The 19,149-nt window shown below is 45.3% G+C and overlaps 1 protein-coding gene across 1 annotated transcript in view; it reads right to left on the bottom strand.

The window, feature by feature from the left end:
• A2ML1 (alpha-2-macroglobulin like 1) overlaps positions 1-19,149 on the bottom strand; it is a 34,460-nt gene that overhangs the window by 8,843 nt on the left and 6,468 nt on the right. Inside the window, exons 7-24 of the mRNA XM_043561814.1 lie at positions 18,498-18,725; positions 16,064-16,124; positions 15,680-15,825; positions 15,040-15,189; positions 14,235-14,393; positions 12,967-13,060; positions 12,265-12,385; positions 10,933-11,161; positions 10,682-10,808; positions 9,100-9,221; positions 8,223-8,274; positions 7,773-7,856; positions 5,464-5,640; positions 5,217-5,298; positions 4,706-4,862; positions 2,893-2,967; positions 2,559-2,721; positions 12-226 (exon numbers count right to left, since the gene is read on the bottom strand). Of these exons, the coding sequence (XP_043417749.1) occupies positions 12-226; positions 2,559-2,721; positions 2,893-2,967; positions 4,706-4,862; positions 5,217-5,298; positions 5,464-5,640; positions 7,773-7,856; positions 8,223-8,274; positions 9,100-9,221; positions 10,682-10,808; positions 10,933-11,161; positions 12,265-12,385; positions 12,967-13,060; positions 14,235-14,393; positions 15,040-15,189; positions 15,680-15,825; positions 16,064-16,124; positions 18,498-18,725 (2,442 nt within the window). The remainder of the gene's footprint in view (positions 1-11; positions 227-2,558; positions 2,722-2,892; positions 2,968-4,705; positions 4,863-5,216; positions 5,299-5,463; positions 5,641-7,772; positions 7,857-8,222; positions 8,275-9,099; positions 9,222-10,681; positions 10,809-10,932; positions 11,162-12,264; positions 12,386-12,966; positions 13,061-14,234; positions 14,394-15,039; positions 15,190-15,679; positions 15,826-16,063; positions 16,125-18,497; positions 18,726-19,149) is intronic.

Below are 19,149 nucleotides of genomic sequence, written 5' to 3'. Positions count from 1 at the left end.
GGGTTATTTACCTGAGTAGAAGAGAAGCCCCCATATGCGTTGCGTTGCTTGGCCAACCAAGCCACTATGGCAGTGGCCTTGGCTATTTCCTTTTGAGTCAGGCTGGCTTTGCTAAGCTGGGCTAATAAGATATATGCTGTAAGTTCCACATCTACAGCCTCAGGCTCAGACCAAGGTCTGGCATCCTGGGACCGAGTAGGCTTTTGGCTCCAGTGAATGGACTCTCCTGTGGAGAAAGAAGCATAATCAGGAAGGTCTTAGAAGGAGATGATTTCCCACATTCAATGTGTAAATGCTACACCTCAGAGCAGAGCAAGCACCAGCCAAAAATTAATCATGAGTTAGAAAAAAAATATTTCTCAGAATCTTCGGGTGTATTGGCCATTATGTTTACACAGGGATGTGTGTGTATACGTGTGTGTGTGTGTGTGTGTGTGTGTGTGTGTGTGTAGAGCCATCCATAATTCCTCAAGGTGAAGCTGAGAGTGTCAACAAATGCCTCCAGCAATCACATGAAAACCACTCTTGTTAATTTATCAATTCTAATGCCAGTGGAGATAGGTAAGTAGAAACTTACAAGAATCTTATGTGTTTGGGGGCATGTTTTTGGCGTGTAGAATTTTGTTAATTTTTTAGCCTTTATTTTGCCTAATCAACAGTTTAACATTTTAAGAATAAAAATGAAAGGATATGCGTAAGAACTCTGAGAAATCATAGAAAAATGCTAATGAGGGTGAGCAAATAGAATATGAGACTAAAACAGAACTCTAGGACAACCAAGATGACAGACAACTCAAAGAAAGGGATGAGCAAATGGAAATAAAAAGAATGAAAGCTATGGGAATGCAATCTGGTGCAGCCACTCTGGAAAACAGGATGGAGCTTCCTCAAAAAAGTAAAAATAGAACTACCCTGGGACCCAGCAATTATACTACTAGGCATTTATCCAAGGGATACAGGGGTGCTGTTTCGAAGGGACACATGCACCCCCATGATTATAGCAGCACTATCAACAATAGCCAAAGTATGGAAAGAGCCCAAATGTCCATCGAGGGATGAATGGATAAAGAAGATGTAGTATTTATATACAATGGAGTATTACTCAGCCATCAAAAAGAACGAAATCTTGCCATTTGCCACCACGTGGATGGAACTGGAAGGTATTACGCTAAGTGAAATTAGTCAGTCAGAGAAAGACAAAAATCATATGACTTCACTCATACGAGGACTTTGAGACAAAACAGATGAACATAAGGGAAGGGGGGCAAAAATAATATAAAAAACAGGGAGCGGGACAAAACAGAAGAGACTCATAAATATGGAGAACAAACTGAGGGTTATGGGAGGGGTTGTGGGAGGGGGGAAGGGCTAAATGGGTAAGGGGCACTAAGAAATCGATTCCTGAAATCATTGTTGCACTGTATGCTAACTAATTTGGATGTAAATTAAAAAAAAATTAAATTAAAAAAAAAGAAGAGTGAAATCTAGAAGTTTAATTAATTATCCATTTAAAGATAATAAATAGCCCACAGGAGGCAATCTAATTGGAAAAACATAAGAGAAATCATGTGAGCCGGCAATGCAAGATAATGGAGAAGAGATAATCTCATTAAATCAATATACACTGGAACAGGTATGTGCAACCCACGGTCTGAGACACTCATTTCATGACTAGAGTCGCTTATGTACCAGTCAAAGAACTACCCAGAACCCAGGAGAGGACAACTTAGTAATGGCATTCATACAAATGAAGGCCAAGATTAAGCTTTTACCTGGAAGTCTGATTTTAACCCCACAGCTAGACCAATAAAATGCTTGTTAGAACATCAAATAGTATTCCAAATACATCCAAAAGTTTTTAGGGTGCCTGGTTGGCTCAACCAGAAGAGCATGAGACTCTTCGTCTCGGGGTCATGGGTTCGAGCCCCACATTGGGTGTAGAGATTATGTCCACAAAGTTTTTTTGTTTTTTGTTTTTTTTTTTTTTTTCAACGTTTATTTATTTTTTTTGGGACAGAGAGAGACAGAGCATGAACGGGGGAGGGGCAGAGAGAGAGGGAGACACAGAATCAGAAACAGGCTCCAGGCTCTGAGCCCTCAGCCCAGAGCCTGACACGGGGCTCGAACTCCCGGACCGCGAGATCGTGACCTGGCTGAAGTCGGACGCTTAACCGACTGCGCCACCCAGGCACCCCAGTCCATAAAATTTTTAAAGGACCTTGAGAAGTCTCTCTTATCCCGTCAACCTCAGTGAACTCATAGCAAAGAATTGTCAAAGACGGGCAAAAGGGGGGATTCTACAACACCAAGGGGTCCTTTGACTAGCTCCCACCGTTTGTTTTCTCTTTGTGTTAAAAATATAACAACGCCTTTTAAGGACTTCCATGGGCTTTCTTATAAAACCCTCAACAGTGACCTAATGACTTCACACCTTGTGCTAAAAGGAATCCTCTCTAAGACTGAATATATGTGGGACTACGGGGACTAGGAACAATCACAGATAACTCACAGCGCATTTCCACAATTTCGACAAAACACTCCTAACATGGCCAACATACCTGTGATGATAGCCTGCTGGTCTAACTTTTCAAGAAGAGTGTTTCTGATGTCCATCTCCCCAGCCAGAGAGAAAGTATAAGCTAGTAGGGCCTGTGTGTAGAGGCTGTTAGTGGAGGAAACAGAACTCCTGAGGCACCGTAGGCCCCGACTCACCATCGGGTCCTAAAAGGTACAATGAAGAACTGAGTTTATAAGGCATTCCTTTGAAAACGGGAAGTGATAAGGAAGTCATCGTATCCTTTTTTGAGTCTACAGGGGTGAACGGTAGGTGCAATGTCTCTAGAAGTAGGCATAATAGGAAGGATAGACAGAGGAGGCCCTAGAGACACGCACCTGTATGGTTTTGCTCATCTCCAGCAACGCGGCTGTGATGTATGCAGTCAGGGAAGTCTCATCATCAACGCCACCCTAGAGGATGCAGGGAGACGAGGTCAGGGCCACAGGCAGCACAGCGCGTTGTATGGCTCGTGCGCAGATTGCAAAAAAGTATCCCCTCTGAATGGGTGGATTATTTAAACAAGCATACAGACAATCACAGGGGAAGGGATATGGAGAAAAATCTCTTATTCTCGGGTTCTTCCTGAATCTGAGCCTCCTCAAACAGACATCCTCTCAAGAAGCAGAAGGCCCCGGGGGCGCCTGGGTGGCTCAGTTGGTTAGCGTCTGACTCTTGATTTCAGTTCAGATCACGAGCTCACGGACCAGACCCCAAGTCTGGGCCGACAGCTTGGGATTTTCTCTCTCCCCCTCTCTCTGCACCACCCCCTCCCCTTCGTGCTCACTCTCTGCCTCAAAATAAAGAAAATAAATTTAAAAAAAAAAAAAAAAAGGTCCAGCCTCTTCTCCAGGGGGGAGATCAGATGGCACCCACCCCATTTAATGCCTTTCATGGAAAGATATTAGCAAGTTTTTAAAAATAGCTAATCACAATCGCTCTCCTCATTCGGGAGATAAGAAAATAAACCCTTAAAAGGCTAAATGGCTTGCTGGAGATTACACAGCTAATAAGCAGCAGGAGTTAAACCCAGGGAGTTTAATTATGGAGCTCCTGCACCAAATCACTAAAGCTTGCTACGTAGACAGGTGATGGGCTTCTTAAGAGCCTGGCCGGGGCTGGTGGGCAGGAAGAGGAAACATCTCCGCCATCTTGTCCAAGTCAAGCCCTGGCTTGTGCTACTGCCACGTGTATTTCAGTGTATAAGGGGACAGAGATTTGGAGACACTGATAAAATCTGGCATAAGGAATGTACTAGTGAATCCTATACAGAGACTTTTTTTTTTTGTTTAATACTCAAAATGTTTTAATTGAGGCCCCAGAATGGCAATGTAAATGATTTCCCTAGCGACGTCCATACACATCTTTCCTTCACTGGGTATATTCCGAATTGAACAAATTCTCCTGAAGCATCAACACCTCAGCCTGTGTTTGGGAGGGGTACAGGCAATGTAGTGAATGGAGTCCAGCGGCTATGGTTCAAAACAGAGTCCTACCACTAATTATCATTCACCTTGGGCGGTTTACTTAATCTCTGCACCTACATCTGTAAAATGGGAGTGATAGTGGTATACCGGCACCTAGCTGATTAATTGGCTGTAAACATTAAATAATATCAAATAAACGAAGTGCTCGGAACAGTGCGTGGCACAGAGTGAACCTCTTACAGAAAACACTGGACTGCCTATGGGTCGTCACCAGAGAAAGTGGCTTCGCTTCCGATTCAGGGAGCTAGTAAAAGACGCAGCGAACGTCTAGTCCAGTGGTTTGCTCACGCCTTCGGGAATATCGGAATCACCTCGAGGGCTTGTTAGAAATACAAATTTCTGGCCCACGCCCTCCAGAGTTTCTCAGAGTAGGCGGGGTAGGAACTGGAATTTGTATTTCTAACAAGTTCTCAGGTGCTGCTGCTGCTGCTGATCTGAGGACCACAAGTTGAGAGCCTTGTGCTAGTACATGTTCTCGTTTTCTACAGACGTGGAAGCTGTGGCTCAGACTGGTTGAGTACATTGACCGGGGTCACCCAGAGCCAGGGCTCAGACCTGAAGAACACTGACTCCCAGGCCTATGCCCTTTTGATTCTGCTCAGTCAGAGGTGCAAGCTCCTCCCAGATGTGGTGATGGGCTGAGAGCCCTGGGGTGGATTTGCACCTTCATAGCTGTGTGTAAGAGCTTTCCCACATTGGCATAGCAGCCGCTGGGGAGCTGGTTTTCCGCCATCCACTTGAGAGCATCCTGGATATTCTTCTCATCAATGAAGATGAATTCCTGAGCTTGGCCAAAGCACTTGGTGACAAACGCTGTCAACCTACGTGGGTAAAGAGAGACATGTGGCGTGAAGGGGGGGATTCCCCAGTGAGGGTGCAACAGTTCCGTCATTTACTCTGGCGTATGGTTCCAGAAGGGGATTGAGGAAACACAATGCCATAGGAGCCTAGAAAAGGGACGTATGAATGGGTATTAATGGGGACAAGAACGGGGGAGGCACAAGTTCAAGGAGAAGGGTGAGGGGCTTGACCCTCCACGAGGCTGAAATAATCAGTATTAAAGGAGTAGAGGACGGATGTAAGAAGGAATGGGGTTGAGGGAAGAGGTAGAAAGGAATAGTTCCACAGGCCCAGAAATGACGCTCTGGGATCCACTGAGAATTGGGCAATATTACCAGGTGTTTCCATTTTCATCCTGCTCCCCAAAGGCACTGTATGAGCCATTGCTGTGTTTGTACAGTAGCTCCTTCTGGTACCCTGGGAAGCCAGATACGGGGTTAGATCACAGGACCAACTTCAAAAAAACATGGCTTTCAAGACTTTCAGGGACGTGGGCCACTTTGGAGGGAACCTCCCTATATCTTATTAGCCTATCATAGCCCCTAGAGAATGCGTTCAAGAAGAAAAATTGAACCAACTCACCGAGCTCCAGGAAACCCACTGCCCGAGACCTGATTTCCTCAGTCAGCAGCCTTGCCCTCTTCAGATACTGCAAGACGTAGATTATGGGAGCAAACAATACCATGTTCTGCTCCCCACAGCCCCTTGGCATCTGTACCAGATTGTCTAGGTTCTGGAGGGCTGTGCCCATAATGTCTCCTGAGATCCAAAAGAAGAGAGAGAGTGATGGTAGAGAGAAGAAAGAAGCCTTCTGATTTATTGTCATTCATTTAATTTTTTTTTACAGTTTATTAATTTTGGACAGAGAGAGACAGAGAGAGAGAGAGAGAGACAGAGCATGAGTGGGGGAGGGGCAGAGAGAGAGGGAGACACAGAATCCGAAGCAGACTCCAGGCTCCGAGCTGTCAGCACAGAGCCCGACGCGGGGCTCGAACTCCAGACCGCGAGATCATGACCTGAGCCAAAGTCGGACACTCAACCGACTGAGCCACCCAGGCGCCCCATATTGTCATTCATTTAACAAACACGTATCAGCTATCATTTAGTTGAGTACCTATGCTGTGGCCTGGGAGACAGTAAGTCAAGTACAGTCTTTATCTCAAAAGATCATAATCCGAGGGGCAAACAATTACAAAACATTACAAATAGAATTCATTATGAACAATTATAATACAGTGCGATCATTTTGGGTGCACACAAGGTGCTGGAGCACACAGAGAAGAAGTACATGGGTTACCTAAGGGCGTGGAGGGTTGTAAGAAGACACGTCACGGGCTGGTGAGTAACATAACAAAACCTACAATACTTAGACTCAATCTCTAAGTTCCTCCCCTGCGTATAAATGCATTGTCCTCCAACTCACCATGTTCCTGCCAAAGCGAACACAATCCTGATCCCCTTTTCCAAGTTATACCTACTGACCTAGCCATATATTTTATACACCCGTAAGCCTGATCTAAGTGACCCATTAACATCTGCACTTTTAGCCATTAAGTTCAATTCAAATCTATAAATACATACTGAATGTCAACTATGTGGCAATAACTGTGCTAGAATCAAATAAAAAAAGAGGTGGGGCGCCTGGGTGGCTCAGTCCATTAGACGTCCGACTCTTGATTTCAGCTCAGGTCACGATCTCACAGTTCCTTAGATGGAGCCCCACATCGTGTTCCATGCTGACAGCCAAAGCCTACTTGGGATTCTTTCTCTCCCTCTCTCTCTGCCTTGCATGCTCTCTCTCTCTTTCTCTCTCTCTCTCTCTCTTTCAAAAAAAAAGGGGGGGGGTCACCCTTGTCCTCAAGGAGCCCACAATGCAGCGTGAAAGACAGACATAGACAGTGAGCTACATCCTACAATAAAAGTGAGTGTTACACTAGAGGTCTGACTCAACTACAGTCAAAATAGAGAAATTTTATCCTGGAAAGGATCTTAGTAGGGGATCAGAGTAAAGAAATGATCTAACATACACAGGGCTCCTAGTATATGCTAGATATTGTGGTGGAAACTTTATATTTAATTTTTTTTCAACGTTTTTTTATTTATTTTTGGGACAGAGAGAGACAGAGCATGAACGGGAGAGGGGCAGAGAGAGAGGGAGACACAGAATCGGAAACAGGCTCCAGGCTCCGAGCCATCAGCCCAGAGCCTGACGCGGGGCTCGAACTCCCGGACGGCGAGATCGTGACCTGGCTGAAGTCGGACGCTTAACCGACTGCGCCACCCAGGCGCCCCTATATTTCATTTTTACACCAATCCAGAGGGGTGGGTTATCATCACAGTCTCGCAGAAAGGGGGGGAGGGGGGGAAGGATCGGAATTGTTTACTTATCCAAGGTCATGTGGCTATTAAATGGCAGAACTGGGATCCCAACCTGGTTTGATATGATTGTCAACCTCATGCTTTTCTACTCAATCCCTCTCCTTGCCCAGAGAAGTGTCCTGTCTGTGTAAATATGGTGTTATTTCCCCTCAGCTATACTCAACTAGATAAATTCCTCATTTTTTTAAAGGTTGCTACAAACATTATGTCTCTCCTCCACTCAGTTTATAGACCACCTGAACCTAAACGCATATGAAGCTTCCCTGACCTTTAACTTCTTCCTATCCAGGCTCCTTTCTGTTTTTAACTACCATAGACATCTAATCCCACATGTACTGTTATCTAGAGGCTGTATTTGCCCACTACATAGAATAAGCTCTTCTTCTGTCCCTTCTAATTTAACACATCTTCCCTCGGATAGGTCCACATGCCCCAACCCACTCCACACTTTCAGCAACTTTCAGCCCCATTTTTTTTTTTGTCCTTTTGAGCAAGAATCTCTGGCTATTTACCCAGAGCCGCAACATAAGCCTTGGCTGAATCAGGAACCACATCCACAGGGAGCTCCAAGGAAATGGATTCTGAAACCACTTGTCCTGTGAGAGGCAGAGAAAAGGGGAAAGCATAGAAGGTCAAAACAGTGGGAGTTCAAGTCCAAACCATAGAAAACCTTTCTATAATCCACGGTTGTCTGTACCCGGTCCTTGCTCTGGGATGGAGGCAAATTTCTTTTAACCTATTCATAGTGCTCTTTGCTGAAAATAAACTTAAAAAAAACAACAACACACAATTGTGTTGTACATTTTTTCTTCATCCTGTCTCTCAGCTAATTGGTCCTATTAGGGACAGCACCCTTAGACTCTCCTACCCTTTCCTGTCCTTTATATTCCTCCTTTGGCCCAAGAAAGTCTCCCATTGGCTACGGGAATTCTCAGTACCAACCCCTCTCTGCACTCACCCACCTTTTGGGCAAAGCAATGAGCTGTGTGTCTTCTCCACGAGGACTCCTTCAGGCTGACATGAAGAGAGACATAGGGTGAAAACAATGAAGGTGAATGTCAGGGCAGGTGGCCCTGAAGGAACAGGAAGTGGATGGGAAATGGGGAGAAAAGCCCCTCCCTGTGCCCCCAGGGTTTCTCCCAACAAGAGAAAACAGAGCTTCTCCTTGAAGCTCAGGAGAACTCCATTTCTTTTCTTTTCTTTCCTTTTTTTAATTTTTTTAATGCTTATTTATTTATTTTGAGAGAGAGAGAGAGAGAGCGCATGAGCCAGGGAGGGGCAGAGAAAGAGGGAGAGAGAGAATCCCAAGTAGGCTCCACACTGCCAGCTCAGAGCCCGATGTGGAGCTCGAACTCACAAACTGTGAAATCATGACCTGAGCCAACGTCAAGAGTGGGACGCTTCACCGACTGAGCCACCCGGGCACCCTGAGAACTCCATTTCAACACGGGGATGGAGCTACCAGTAAAATTCTTTCTGTGCAAGGGCTAGAACTAAGGGCAAGTTTAGGACACTTCTAAGAGGCATGATTGGCAATGGGGTTCCTGAGGGGATAAAAAAAAGCAGCAAATGCTGATAGTAGAGATTTTTAATAAGAGAAACTAACATTCGTTGAGGGTCTATACCCGGCGCTGTACTAGGCACTGTCAGAGAGCATTGGTATGGGGTAGGCAAATGATTAAGGGCAGAAAGGGGTCACAGAAGAAGGCAAATGAGCTACCTGACTGCACTTGGAGTCAGACAGCCGTGGGAGACCAACCGTACGGCTAGACACACACAGAGCACCCCCGGGGTGCCTGCTGTCTCTACCTCGTGAAGCTAAGCCTGCAGAAAACTCACCTTGACCAGAACTGGTTTGATGAGTGTGTCACTTTGGCCCTTTTCTGGAACAAACCCCTTCTGCCTCCCACAGAGTTCATCGCTGTCCAGAATCTTGGTAGTAACAGTAAAGTTTACATGACCTGACAAGAAAGAAGGAGAAAGGAAGGCATCAGCCCTGTTGCCGGAGGTCCAAGGAGGTCTCTTCCCCTCCAGACCAGTGCTTCTTAAACTTAATGGCGTTCAAAGACCAGTGGATCTTGTTACGACACAAACTAAGTAGATCTGGGGTGGGGCCTATATCACATTTCTCACAAATTTCCGGGTGATGTCAATAATGCGGGTCCAGTGTGGTAGGCCGCCTCTAAGGGTCCCCAATTATCTCTGCATCCCGGTATTCATACTGCTGTGTCAGTTCCTCTCAAAGCGTGGGCTGGATTAAGTGACTGGCTTCCAAAGAGGAGGATAGGACAGAAGCAATGAGATGCCACTTCTGAGATTAAGTTACAAAAGACTATAGCTCCTATCTCAGGGGCACTCTTTCTCTTGGGCCCCTTACTCTGCAGGTGGCCAGCTGTCCTGTCATGAGGCAGCCCGGTGGACAGATTCATGTGACAAGAAACTGAGGGAGGCCACCAGCCCATAGCTGAGGCCAAGAACCGCAGCCTGTGTGGGACAGAGGCTTTGGGAGGAGCTTGGAAGCGGATCCTCCTCTAGTCAAGTCTCCAAATGAAAACATAGCCCTGGGTAACGATTTGATTGGTATTTGATGAGAGACCTTGAGACAGAGGCACCCTGCTAAACAGTACCTAGATTACTGGCCCACGGAAACTGGGTGATGAGAAATGTTTATTCTTTTAAGCCTCTGAGTTTTCAGGGTGGTTGTATCAGATAGGTATTAGATAACTAATGTATTAGGTAACTAATACATCAGAAGACCATACTTTAAGTCGTCAGGATCTTATCTTAAGAGCAAATGACATCTCTTAGGGCTATTGTGACGGTTAGATGAATTCGTACAGGTCAAGCAGTTAGAACAGAGGCTGGCCCTTAGTAAGTACTTGATTAATAACAAGACTCTATAGCCCTTGTCCTGCCATAAATATCAAAAGCTCCCCTTTACGCACTCAAAATAGTCTCGTTTGGATAACTTTTTGGTCATCGATCAACATTTTTTGTTTTTTGTTTTTTTTTTTTTTTTTTTTTTTTTTTGTTTTTTATTTATTTTTGGGACAGAGAGAGACAGAGCATGAACGGGGGAGGGGCAGAGAGAGAGGGAGACACAGAATCGGAAACAGGCTCCAGGCTCTGAGCCATCAGCCCAGAGCCCGACGCGGGGCTCGAACTCCCGGACCGCGAGATCGTGACCTGGCTGAAGTCGGACGCTTAACCGACTGCGCCACCCAGGCGCCCCAACTTTCTGGTCGTCGATCAAAGAGCATTTGCTTATTTATTGATGGCATAGGCTTAGAGGGCAAAAATAGAGGCAAATAAAAGGAAAAAGCAAGAACAAAGCGAACGCAGGAGAGGAAAGGGTAACGTTCTCAATGACTGAGCTTTGCTCTATGCTTCTCTTGCTCCCTCCACCCCCTCCTCCTCTTACCCAACTTGATAGCTGTGATATTCCAGTGATAGCTTTTTGCTTCATCAGCACAGAGACAGCTGGAGTCCTGAGGACCTGTCCACGATTCCACCTGGTACTCATCGGATTTAGCCAGGTGAGTGTGAACCTAAAGATGTTTAGGAAATATAAAGGGTCTGAGTACAGGAAGCCACGCACAGAGGCTTAGGAAAACGGGGAATCGCGTCCCATCTCTTTCCCGGGGTCAGAGATTCCCGTATCTCGGCTCTTACCCTGATGCAGTCCTTTAGATAATTGAAGATGGTGGCAGTAAGGCGAAAAGATTCCCCTCGAACTACTGAGTAAGGGAGAGTCAGATCAACAAAGAATGGTTTGAAAGCAGTCAGTCCAACAGTGGGTGACAGACCAAAGCCGCTAGTCTGGGAGGTGCAGAAAGTCATGGCCTTCCACTCGGTGATAGTGTCAGGAACCGTGACGTGGACAGCCTCCTTCCCTGAGTTACTGTGAGAACACAGAACCCAGGTGAGGCACGCACACACAGCAGGACAAGGAGAACACTGTGGAGGAAGCTATCAGTTCACCTGCAGAAGTCATTTGTTGTTGTCACGGAGGTGGGGGGAAGGTAAAAAAGGCAGCCGAACTGAGGAACATGCCAGCCTCAGAGTGTGACCCTTCGGGGGGGAGTGAGGATGTACAAATATGGGAGAAGGGGGTGGCTGCGTAGAGGAGGGGGTAAGAGCAGGTGGGCACGTGTGGACCCACGTATCTAAAAGAGCCAGTGCCCCTGAATCTGTGAGGTGCGATCTCGTCGGGGTTCTCACTTGCATTTCTCTGATTAGCGATATGGAGCATCTTTTCATGTACTTTTTGGACACAGGAGCCTTGAGATGAGCTTGTCATGAGCCCCGGGCCGGGCTCTGTGCTGAGCGTGGAGCCTGCGTAAGATTCCCTCTCGCCCTCTGCCCCTCTCCTGCTTGCACTCTCTCTCTATTTTTTTTTTTCAACGTTTATTTATTTTTGGGACAGAGAGAGACAGAGCATGAATGGGGGAGGGGCAGAGAGAGAGGGAGACACAGAATCGGAAACAGGCTCCAGGCTCCGAGCCATCAGCCCAGAGCCTGACGCGGGGCTCGAACTCACAGACCGCGAGATCGTGACCTGGCTGAAGTCGGACGCTTAGCCGACTGCGCCACCCAGGCGCCCCATTGCACTTTCTCTCTAAATTAAAATTTAAAAAAATAATAAATTTTAAAAATAAATAAGTAAATCCATGTCTTAAAAAAAAAAAAACACATTATCTCTGGGGTGCCTGGGTGGCTCAGTCGGTTGGCTCAGTCTGACTTTGGATCAGGTCATGATCTCATGGCTTGTGAGTTCGAGCTCCATGTCGGGCTCTGTGCTGATGGCTCAGAGCCTGGAGCCTGCTTTGGATTCTCTGTCTCCTTCTCTCTCTGCCCCTCCCTGACTTGTGCTCCATCTCTTTCTGTCTCTCAAAAATAAATACATGTAAAAAACAAAAAATTAAAAAAAAAAATGATCTGACTCTGAATTCGCTGCTGACTCCACAAGGTACAATCTTGCTATATCTTTGAGGCATCACTTACCCAACAGGAAACAGATCCCAGAGCCAAGTCTCTGGGAAATACTGGCGGATCTGAGGATCCTCTGACTGAAGTGATGAAGATGATGATGATTCAAAACTCACTAGACGATTACCATAATTTGCTGAGGAGAACAAGAATAAGGGAATTTGGGAAAACAGAAGACTTTTGGGAGAGAGAGAGAGAGAGGGAGAGAGACCTCTCACACGTGCGAGTAGGGGCGGGGAAGAGAGACAGAGGGAGAGAGAGAATCTCAAGCAGGCTCCATGTTCAATGTGGAGCCCAAGGTGAGGCTCAGTCCCACGACCCTGAGATCATGACCCGAGCCGATATCAAGAGTCGAATGCTTAACCAATTGAGCCACGCGGGCTCTCCCCAAAGACTTCTGTTGTACGATAAGCTGAGGCAGAGGAACTACGACCAAGAAATTTAGAGGGAAATGGAGAACAAGTCAGAGACAAGGAGGAGGGAGTACCGAGGAACCGACTAGTCTCAAGGCCATCAGGGGGAAGTGACAGATGAGGAGGTTTGGCCAGGGGATGAATAGGTAAGGGCTTCAAGCTTCAAAAGTGCTCCCCAGAGAGAGATCTGGCTGCCTGCATCCATGACCGGCAAGCCATTATCACTCGGACCGGAGGCAACAGGAACAGGAAGCAAAGAGTGCACTTCCGGAGTTCCACGATTTAAGCTACACAGGTAGCTTACCTTCCGCCACCGCAATGCTGTGCTTTAGAGACTGGTGACTGCAATCTACTGGCTTCTTAATCTGGGCATTGGACAGTATTTTCAGGCCCATGTCCTGATAGGCACCAAAGAAACCGGAGGACGAAGAGTTAAAGTGGTCCCCTCCCTTACTATGTGGGCTACTGCCTAGGCAGTCTATCCTCAAAGGGTTGAACCAAGCCTTCTTTTCCTGTTAACTGTGATACAGGTGTTTATTCCCCAACACTCAGCCGCCAAGTTTTGTTCACTTCCGTCAGCCAGAAATTTTAAAAATTTCAATGTTTTAAATATATACTCTGCATAATGATCACCAGAATAAGCCTAGTTGACATCCATCACCACACCTGGGTACAAAAAAGATGTTTTTTTCTTGCGATGAGAACTTTCAAGATCTATTCTTTCAGCAACTTTCAAATATGTAATACAATATTATTAGCCATGCGGTCGCCATACTATATGTTACATCCCCAGGACTTCTTTTAAACCAGATGTCTGTGCCTTTTGACAACCCTTACTCATTTTGCACACCCCATGCCCACTGTCTCTGGCAGCCACCAAATTATTCTATGAGCTTGTTGTTCTTGTCGTTTAGGTTCCACATAGAAGTGAGATCACATGGTATCTGCCTTTCTCTGACTGACGTATGTCATTGAGCATAACGCCCTCAAGATCCACCCATGTGGACGCAAATGACAAGATCTCATCCTTCTTTTTATCACTGAATAGTAAGCCACTTATTTCATTGTCAAATATATTTCATGCTTCTTCCAAACGTTAGTCACTGTGCCCTCATTATTTGATTTAGCCTGAACTGTCTGAGGGCAGGAACCATATCGGCTCAGTCAATTCAACAAAAACCCATTGAGTATTATGAAGGATCAGTCATGAGAGAGAATACAAAGATGAACAAGACATGGTTCCTGACTTCAGAGACTTCCGGTCAGACTGAGGCCTCGGCGTCCCCAACTCCTACTCACAAAGTACTTAACTTCTACTCATGTGTTGTTTATAATGATGGAAAGAGGCTGCACACAGCCTCTCACGGTGGCCCTCTTCCAATGCACTTGGGCAGTTGGGTACCTTCTCCCAGGATAAGGACCAGGAGAGGCTACCTCACGTATTAGGAGTTTCTTCCAAGGTTTTATCCCCTCAGTGCCCACATGAGTCTCTCTGCTTTTTTTAGGTAAGAAATTTCCTCCGCCCACCACCACCATTGTTTCTACAAGAACAAAACGGGTAAGAACATCTACCTGGAAAAAATGGAAAAGGTCCACACGTTCAGAGAACCAAGGCCTCCACATAACCGAGAGGGTTTGTGGAGAGTTCCAGAAGCCAGACATTGGACACTCATCATATTCAGCCACCTGATGGGGGTAGTGACCATACCAGAATGAGAACATCCTATAGATCTGAAACAGGAAGGGAAAAGGAAATAAACTATTGACACAGTGAAATCAGTAGAGAAACTTCTCTCGGACTGTGGTGCCACAGCTCACCGCCCTCGTGTTATTTCTCTTCGTTACTCCCGAAATCTTCCTGTATTTACTGCATCACAAAATCTCCCCTACCTCTACAGTTTTGACCCCTTTTTCACCATTTTCTAAAGGTTTTTTAAAGCTCATTTCTTTATTTTGAGAGAGAGAGAAATGTATGTGAATGGGGGAGGGGCAGAGAGAGAGAGAGAGAGAGAGAAGATTCCAAGCAGGCTCTGTGCTGACAGCACAGAGCTCGGGGCGCTCGGACTTACGAACCACGAGATCGTGACCTGAGCCAAAATCAAGAGTCAGACACTGAACCGACTGAGCCACCCAGGCCCCCCCCCCCTTTCTCACCTTCCTCAATAATCTGTCACCCTTAACTCCTATTACATCTTTCCTACTTCTATGCCCACGTGAGCCCTGCCTTTCATGCCATCAGTTTACCTCTGTTTCCCCACCAGCTTTTCTACCATAAGGCTTTCCCTCAGCCTTTCTTTCTCACCCCCTGAAATCCATCTTTTGTTCGAATGCAGTCACACACTGTCTTCTCTTCCCGCCCCAGTAGCAGACTACTCACAGAATTGTTGCTCAGCTCTCTCTCTGGCCTCAGCAGTGAGACACTCTTATCCACCGCCCGGACGGCACACAGGGACCCAGGAGTTGCCTGCAGCTGTATTTCCACATCTGCTCCTGGAAGCTGCTGGGAAGGTGAGAAGCCAAGGGAAACCTGGGGAAGGGAAAAGTATAACTTGGGGATCAGGTCAGCCCGGAGACGGGGAGAAACAACATAATTTGCCTCATCTGCCAATATGCCCCAGTTCTGGCATCGGGGCCCATTCCTTCGCTTTTATACTGATTTTTTTTTTTTTTTTTTAAAGTCTGGCCCTTTTAGAACTAGTGCCCTTGCGGTACAGCTGGAAAAAGCGAGCAGCACGGCACAGAATAACACAGGAAGTTTACGAGGCAGAAACTAAAAAGAAAGAAGACCTGGGTAGAATACACAGTTTCCCCGGCATGACTTTCTAAAAAGAAAGAGAGCGATTTCAACAAAACATCCTGAAGATATAAATACGATAATGACATCCGCCTCCCTATTATCTTCCTATTCCTCTGTCCCTGCCTGATCTCCAGCCCCAGCATACACAAGATCTCTCTCTCTCTCTCTCTCTCTCTCTCTGCCCAGACCTTTTCTTCACCTTCCTCAACTGCCATTTTACCTGATTGTCAAAACACATCTCTACTGAGAACTGAATTTTGTCGGCTATAACCGCTCCGCTGGGAAAAATGGCATAGATCACCAGAGAAGGATGAGGGGCTAGTCTGGAAGTGAAGGTCAGGGAGATGGAGAAGGAGCCTTTCATTCCTGGAAAAGAAGAGGGGATACACAGGGATGAGAATGCGCGCTCGTCTACCCATGACCTCCAACCACAAGTCTACGCCTCTCGTTGCCCTAGCTGCGCCCCCCCCCCCCCCCATTCTCCTGCCCTGTGGTGATCAGTGGTATTCTCTCATTGCTTCTTCTCTGTTGCTTCTGGGATAACAAGAGCTTCCTGGAAGTTGAAGATATCCTTTCATCTTTCAGTGGAAGCCTAAACACTCACCTTCCTTCTCAGAATTCAGGTGTTTCTGCCCCTCTATCTCCAAACGCCCTTTCCCCACTACCTAAAAAAGAGAAAAGAAAAAAAAAAAAATCATCAACCGCACAGAAGTTATGGGACCCTACTTGTGGAGCATCCCTGCCTCTCTGCATAAGGAAAGTCTCCTTTCTTAGTTCCAGAGCCTGGCTCAGTGCTTCATGCCGCATCCGTCAGTTTGTCAAATGTCGGATGGCACCATGAGCCTTGATGACCCTTCCTCTTGGAGGCGCTCCCGAGAACCACGGCCAAGGATGGGAGGAGACAAAGGTCATCATTACTTCGGGGCCAAACGGAACAGAAGCCATTCTTCACAATAGAGAGCTGTCCACCGATTCTTGAGGGTCTCCAGGTTTGATTCTCTTATACTCCTTGTAACATGAAGTTAACCCAAAATCCATCCGTCTTCATAACTTTTTTTTTAATCGCTTGATTCAGAATTCAATGGAAACAAGTGCACTTTAAACTGCCTTGAGCCCTTCTGACATTTGACTCTTCGGGGGAGAAATCCCCTCCTCGAACTCTCCCTGTTCACTCACTTGAAACCAAATTCAGTGAAACTGTTTCTGAGCAGGCTGTCAGCTCAGACTGTATTCAAGGGCTCTAGGGCCGGCTCTTCAGACTCTCAGCTGGCCCTCAGCCCTTCCACACTGATCAGCCCATCCACCCGCCGCCCGGCTGTCCCCACACTCCTGTCCCGAAGACAGTGCCCGTGTTAGCACTCTGACTCCTCATGTTGTCTACCCCTCCTCATCCTGTTTGGTCAGGATGATTGTTTCTGCGCGAAGACACTGAAATGAATCAATGGGGAGAAAATCCCTCAGAAACTTGGAGAGGGTGATAAGAGAATAGAGACTCTGGGCCCCGGCAAACCCGGGCTTTACACAAATCTAATTCCCCGCTATCACCAAGGTGACCAGTAAAGCCGCCTATCAAGCCACAAGTTGTGATTTTACTCACACCACAAAGCTGCTATCAATGTTAATTTTAACCTTTATCATCTATTTTTAAATTACTGACCAATGAATCACAGAATGAAATTTGTCCTGAGTCCCAGCCCCTCCGCACCCTCTCCCCCGTTCACGCACCCAGCTCCCATTCAGCCCTGACCAGCAACGTGTTCTCCTTAATTCTTCGTTTTATCGTCCCAGTTTCCCTGGGCTCCTTTCTAAAATCTCTTTTTTTTCACATCCACCCCCATTCTTTACACCGACACTGTGCAATACAGTAGCACGAGCCACATGTGACTGCTGGAGCCCTTGAAAGGTGGCTACTAGAAAATACACACTTTGAGTTTCAGAGACTTGGAACTCAGCTGCAACAAGAAGTGTAAAATATCTATTAATAATTTTGGTGTTGATTTCAGGTTGACACGATCATATGTTGGATATACTGGGTTAAATGTATACATATATACATGTATACACGTGTGTATGTGTGTGTGTATATATACATATGTGTGTATATACACATATATACGTACATATATGTATGTATTATATATTCTGTATATATACACATATAGATATGTATTATTATACATATATGTATGTATTATATATTATGCATATATGCATATATGTATTGTTATGCATATATGTATGATTATATATTATGTATATATGTGTGTATATACATATATGTATTATTATACATATATGTATGTATTATATATTATGTATATATGTGTATATATACATATATATGTATTATTATACATACATATGTGTACATACATATATATGTATTATTATACATATACACATACATACATATATACATATATACACATACACATTATATACATATATACATACATGTATATATTATATATTATGTATATTATATATACGTATATATTATGTATTATGTATATTACATATACATATATATGTAATACATGTATATTACATACATGTATATATTATATATTATGTATATATGTGTGTGTATATGTATATATACATATATTACATACACACACATATATTACATGTATATTACATGTATAATACATACATGTATATTACATACATGTATATATTATATATTATGTATATATGTGTGTGTATATGTATATATACATATATTACATACACACATATACATAATATTTTATATATATATAATCTCTACACCCAGTGTGGGGCTTGAACTCATGACCCTAAGAGCAAGAGCTGCCTCTTCCCCTGACTGAGCCAGCCAGGTGCCCCTAAAATGTATTTTTTAAATTAGTGTGACCTATTCCTTTCATTCTTTTAACTACGGCTTCTAAACATTTTGAAATTACCCACGTGACTTGCACTGTGTCTCTCGACATAAATCACCCTCTCCGTCTCACTCTCCTCATTTCCTTTCCTTCCCTCGTGCACTTTCCCCAGCCCTCCTTGCCCTGTCTCACATAGTAGGAGAAGATGACTTCCTGGGCAGGGATCGCATCAGCGGGATCAATGTAATAATCCACCAGCACTTCCTGGGGCTGGCCACATGCCAAGACTCCGTTTGGCTGGCGGATGCCAAGGAAGCTACGAGTTGTGTTGTAGAAGGCCTGCAGGCGCAGATAGTCGTTCCGGTAGTAATGAGGCACCTGTTCTGGCTTATATACCAGATCTTCCATTTGGAATCTGCCCTAAGAAAAGAGAAAGAAAAAGGCTTTAACCCATGCCCCCACCATAGTAACCCCATGGACTTCTTACGGTTTTCAAAACCATCTCTCTCCAATCTTCACTGCCTAAGAATGGCCTGTGGATGTTTTACTAGAGGTCCAGCTAAGGATGATTGAGGAATCCGTAACAGTGGTTATGTGCAGCAGCACTTTGGTATGTAGACGAGTGAAATTATAGTTTTCAAGTGATGCTCAATTGTGGGTGATAAACCTTCACGGACTGATGCAAGAGATGTAGATAAGCATGACTAAGATTACACAGAAATCAAAGAATACATCCTAGGGATAAGAAAACCAGGTGTAAAGGATAGTAAGGTTAAAAATAATCATTTCTAGGGGCGCCTGGGTGGCGCAGTCGGTTAAGCGTCCAACTTCAGCCAGGTCACGA

The sequence above is a fragment of the Prionailurus bengalensis genome, chromosome B4, assembly GCF_016509475.1.
Source record: "Prionailurus bengalensis isolate Pbe53 chromosome B4, Fcat_Pben_1.1_paternal_pri, whole genome shotgun sequence".
NCBI classification, from domain to species: domain Eukaryota; kingdom Metazoa; phylum Chordata; class Mammalia; order Carnivora; family Felidae; genus Prionailurus; species Prionailurus bengalensis.
Note: the sequence above shows the minus strand (reverse complement) of the source record. Positions and strands in the feature narration are given on the sequence as shown.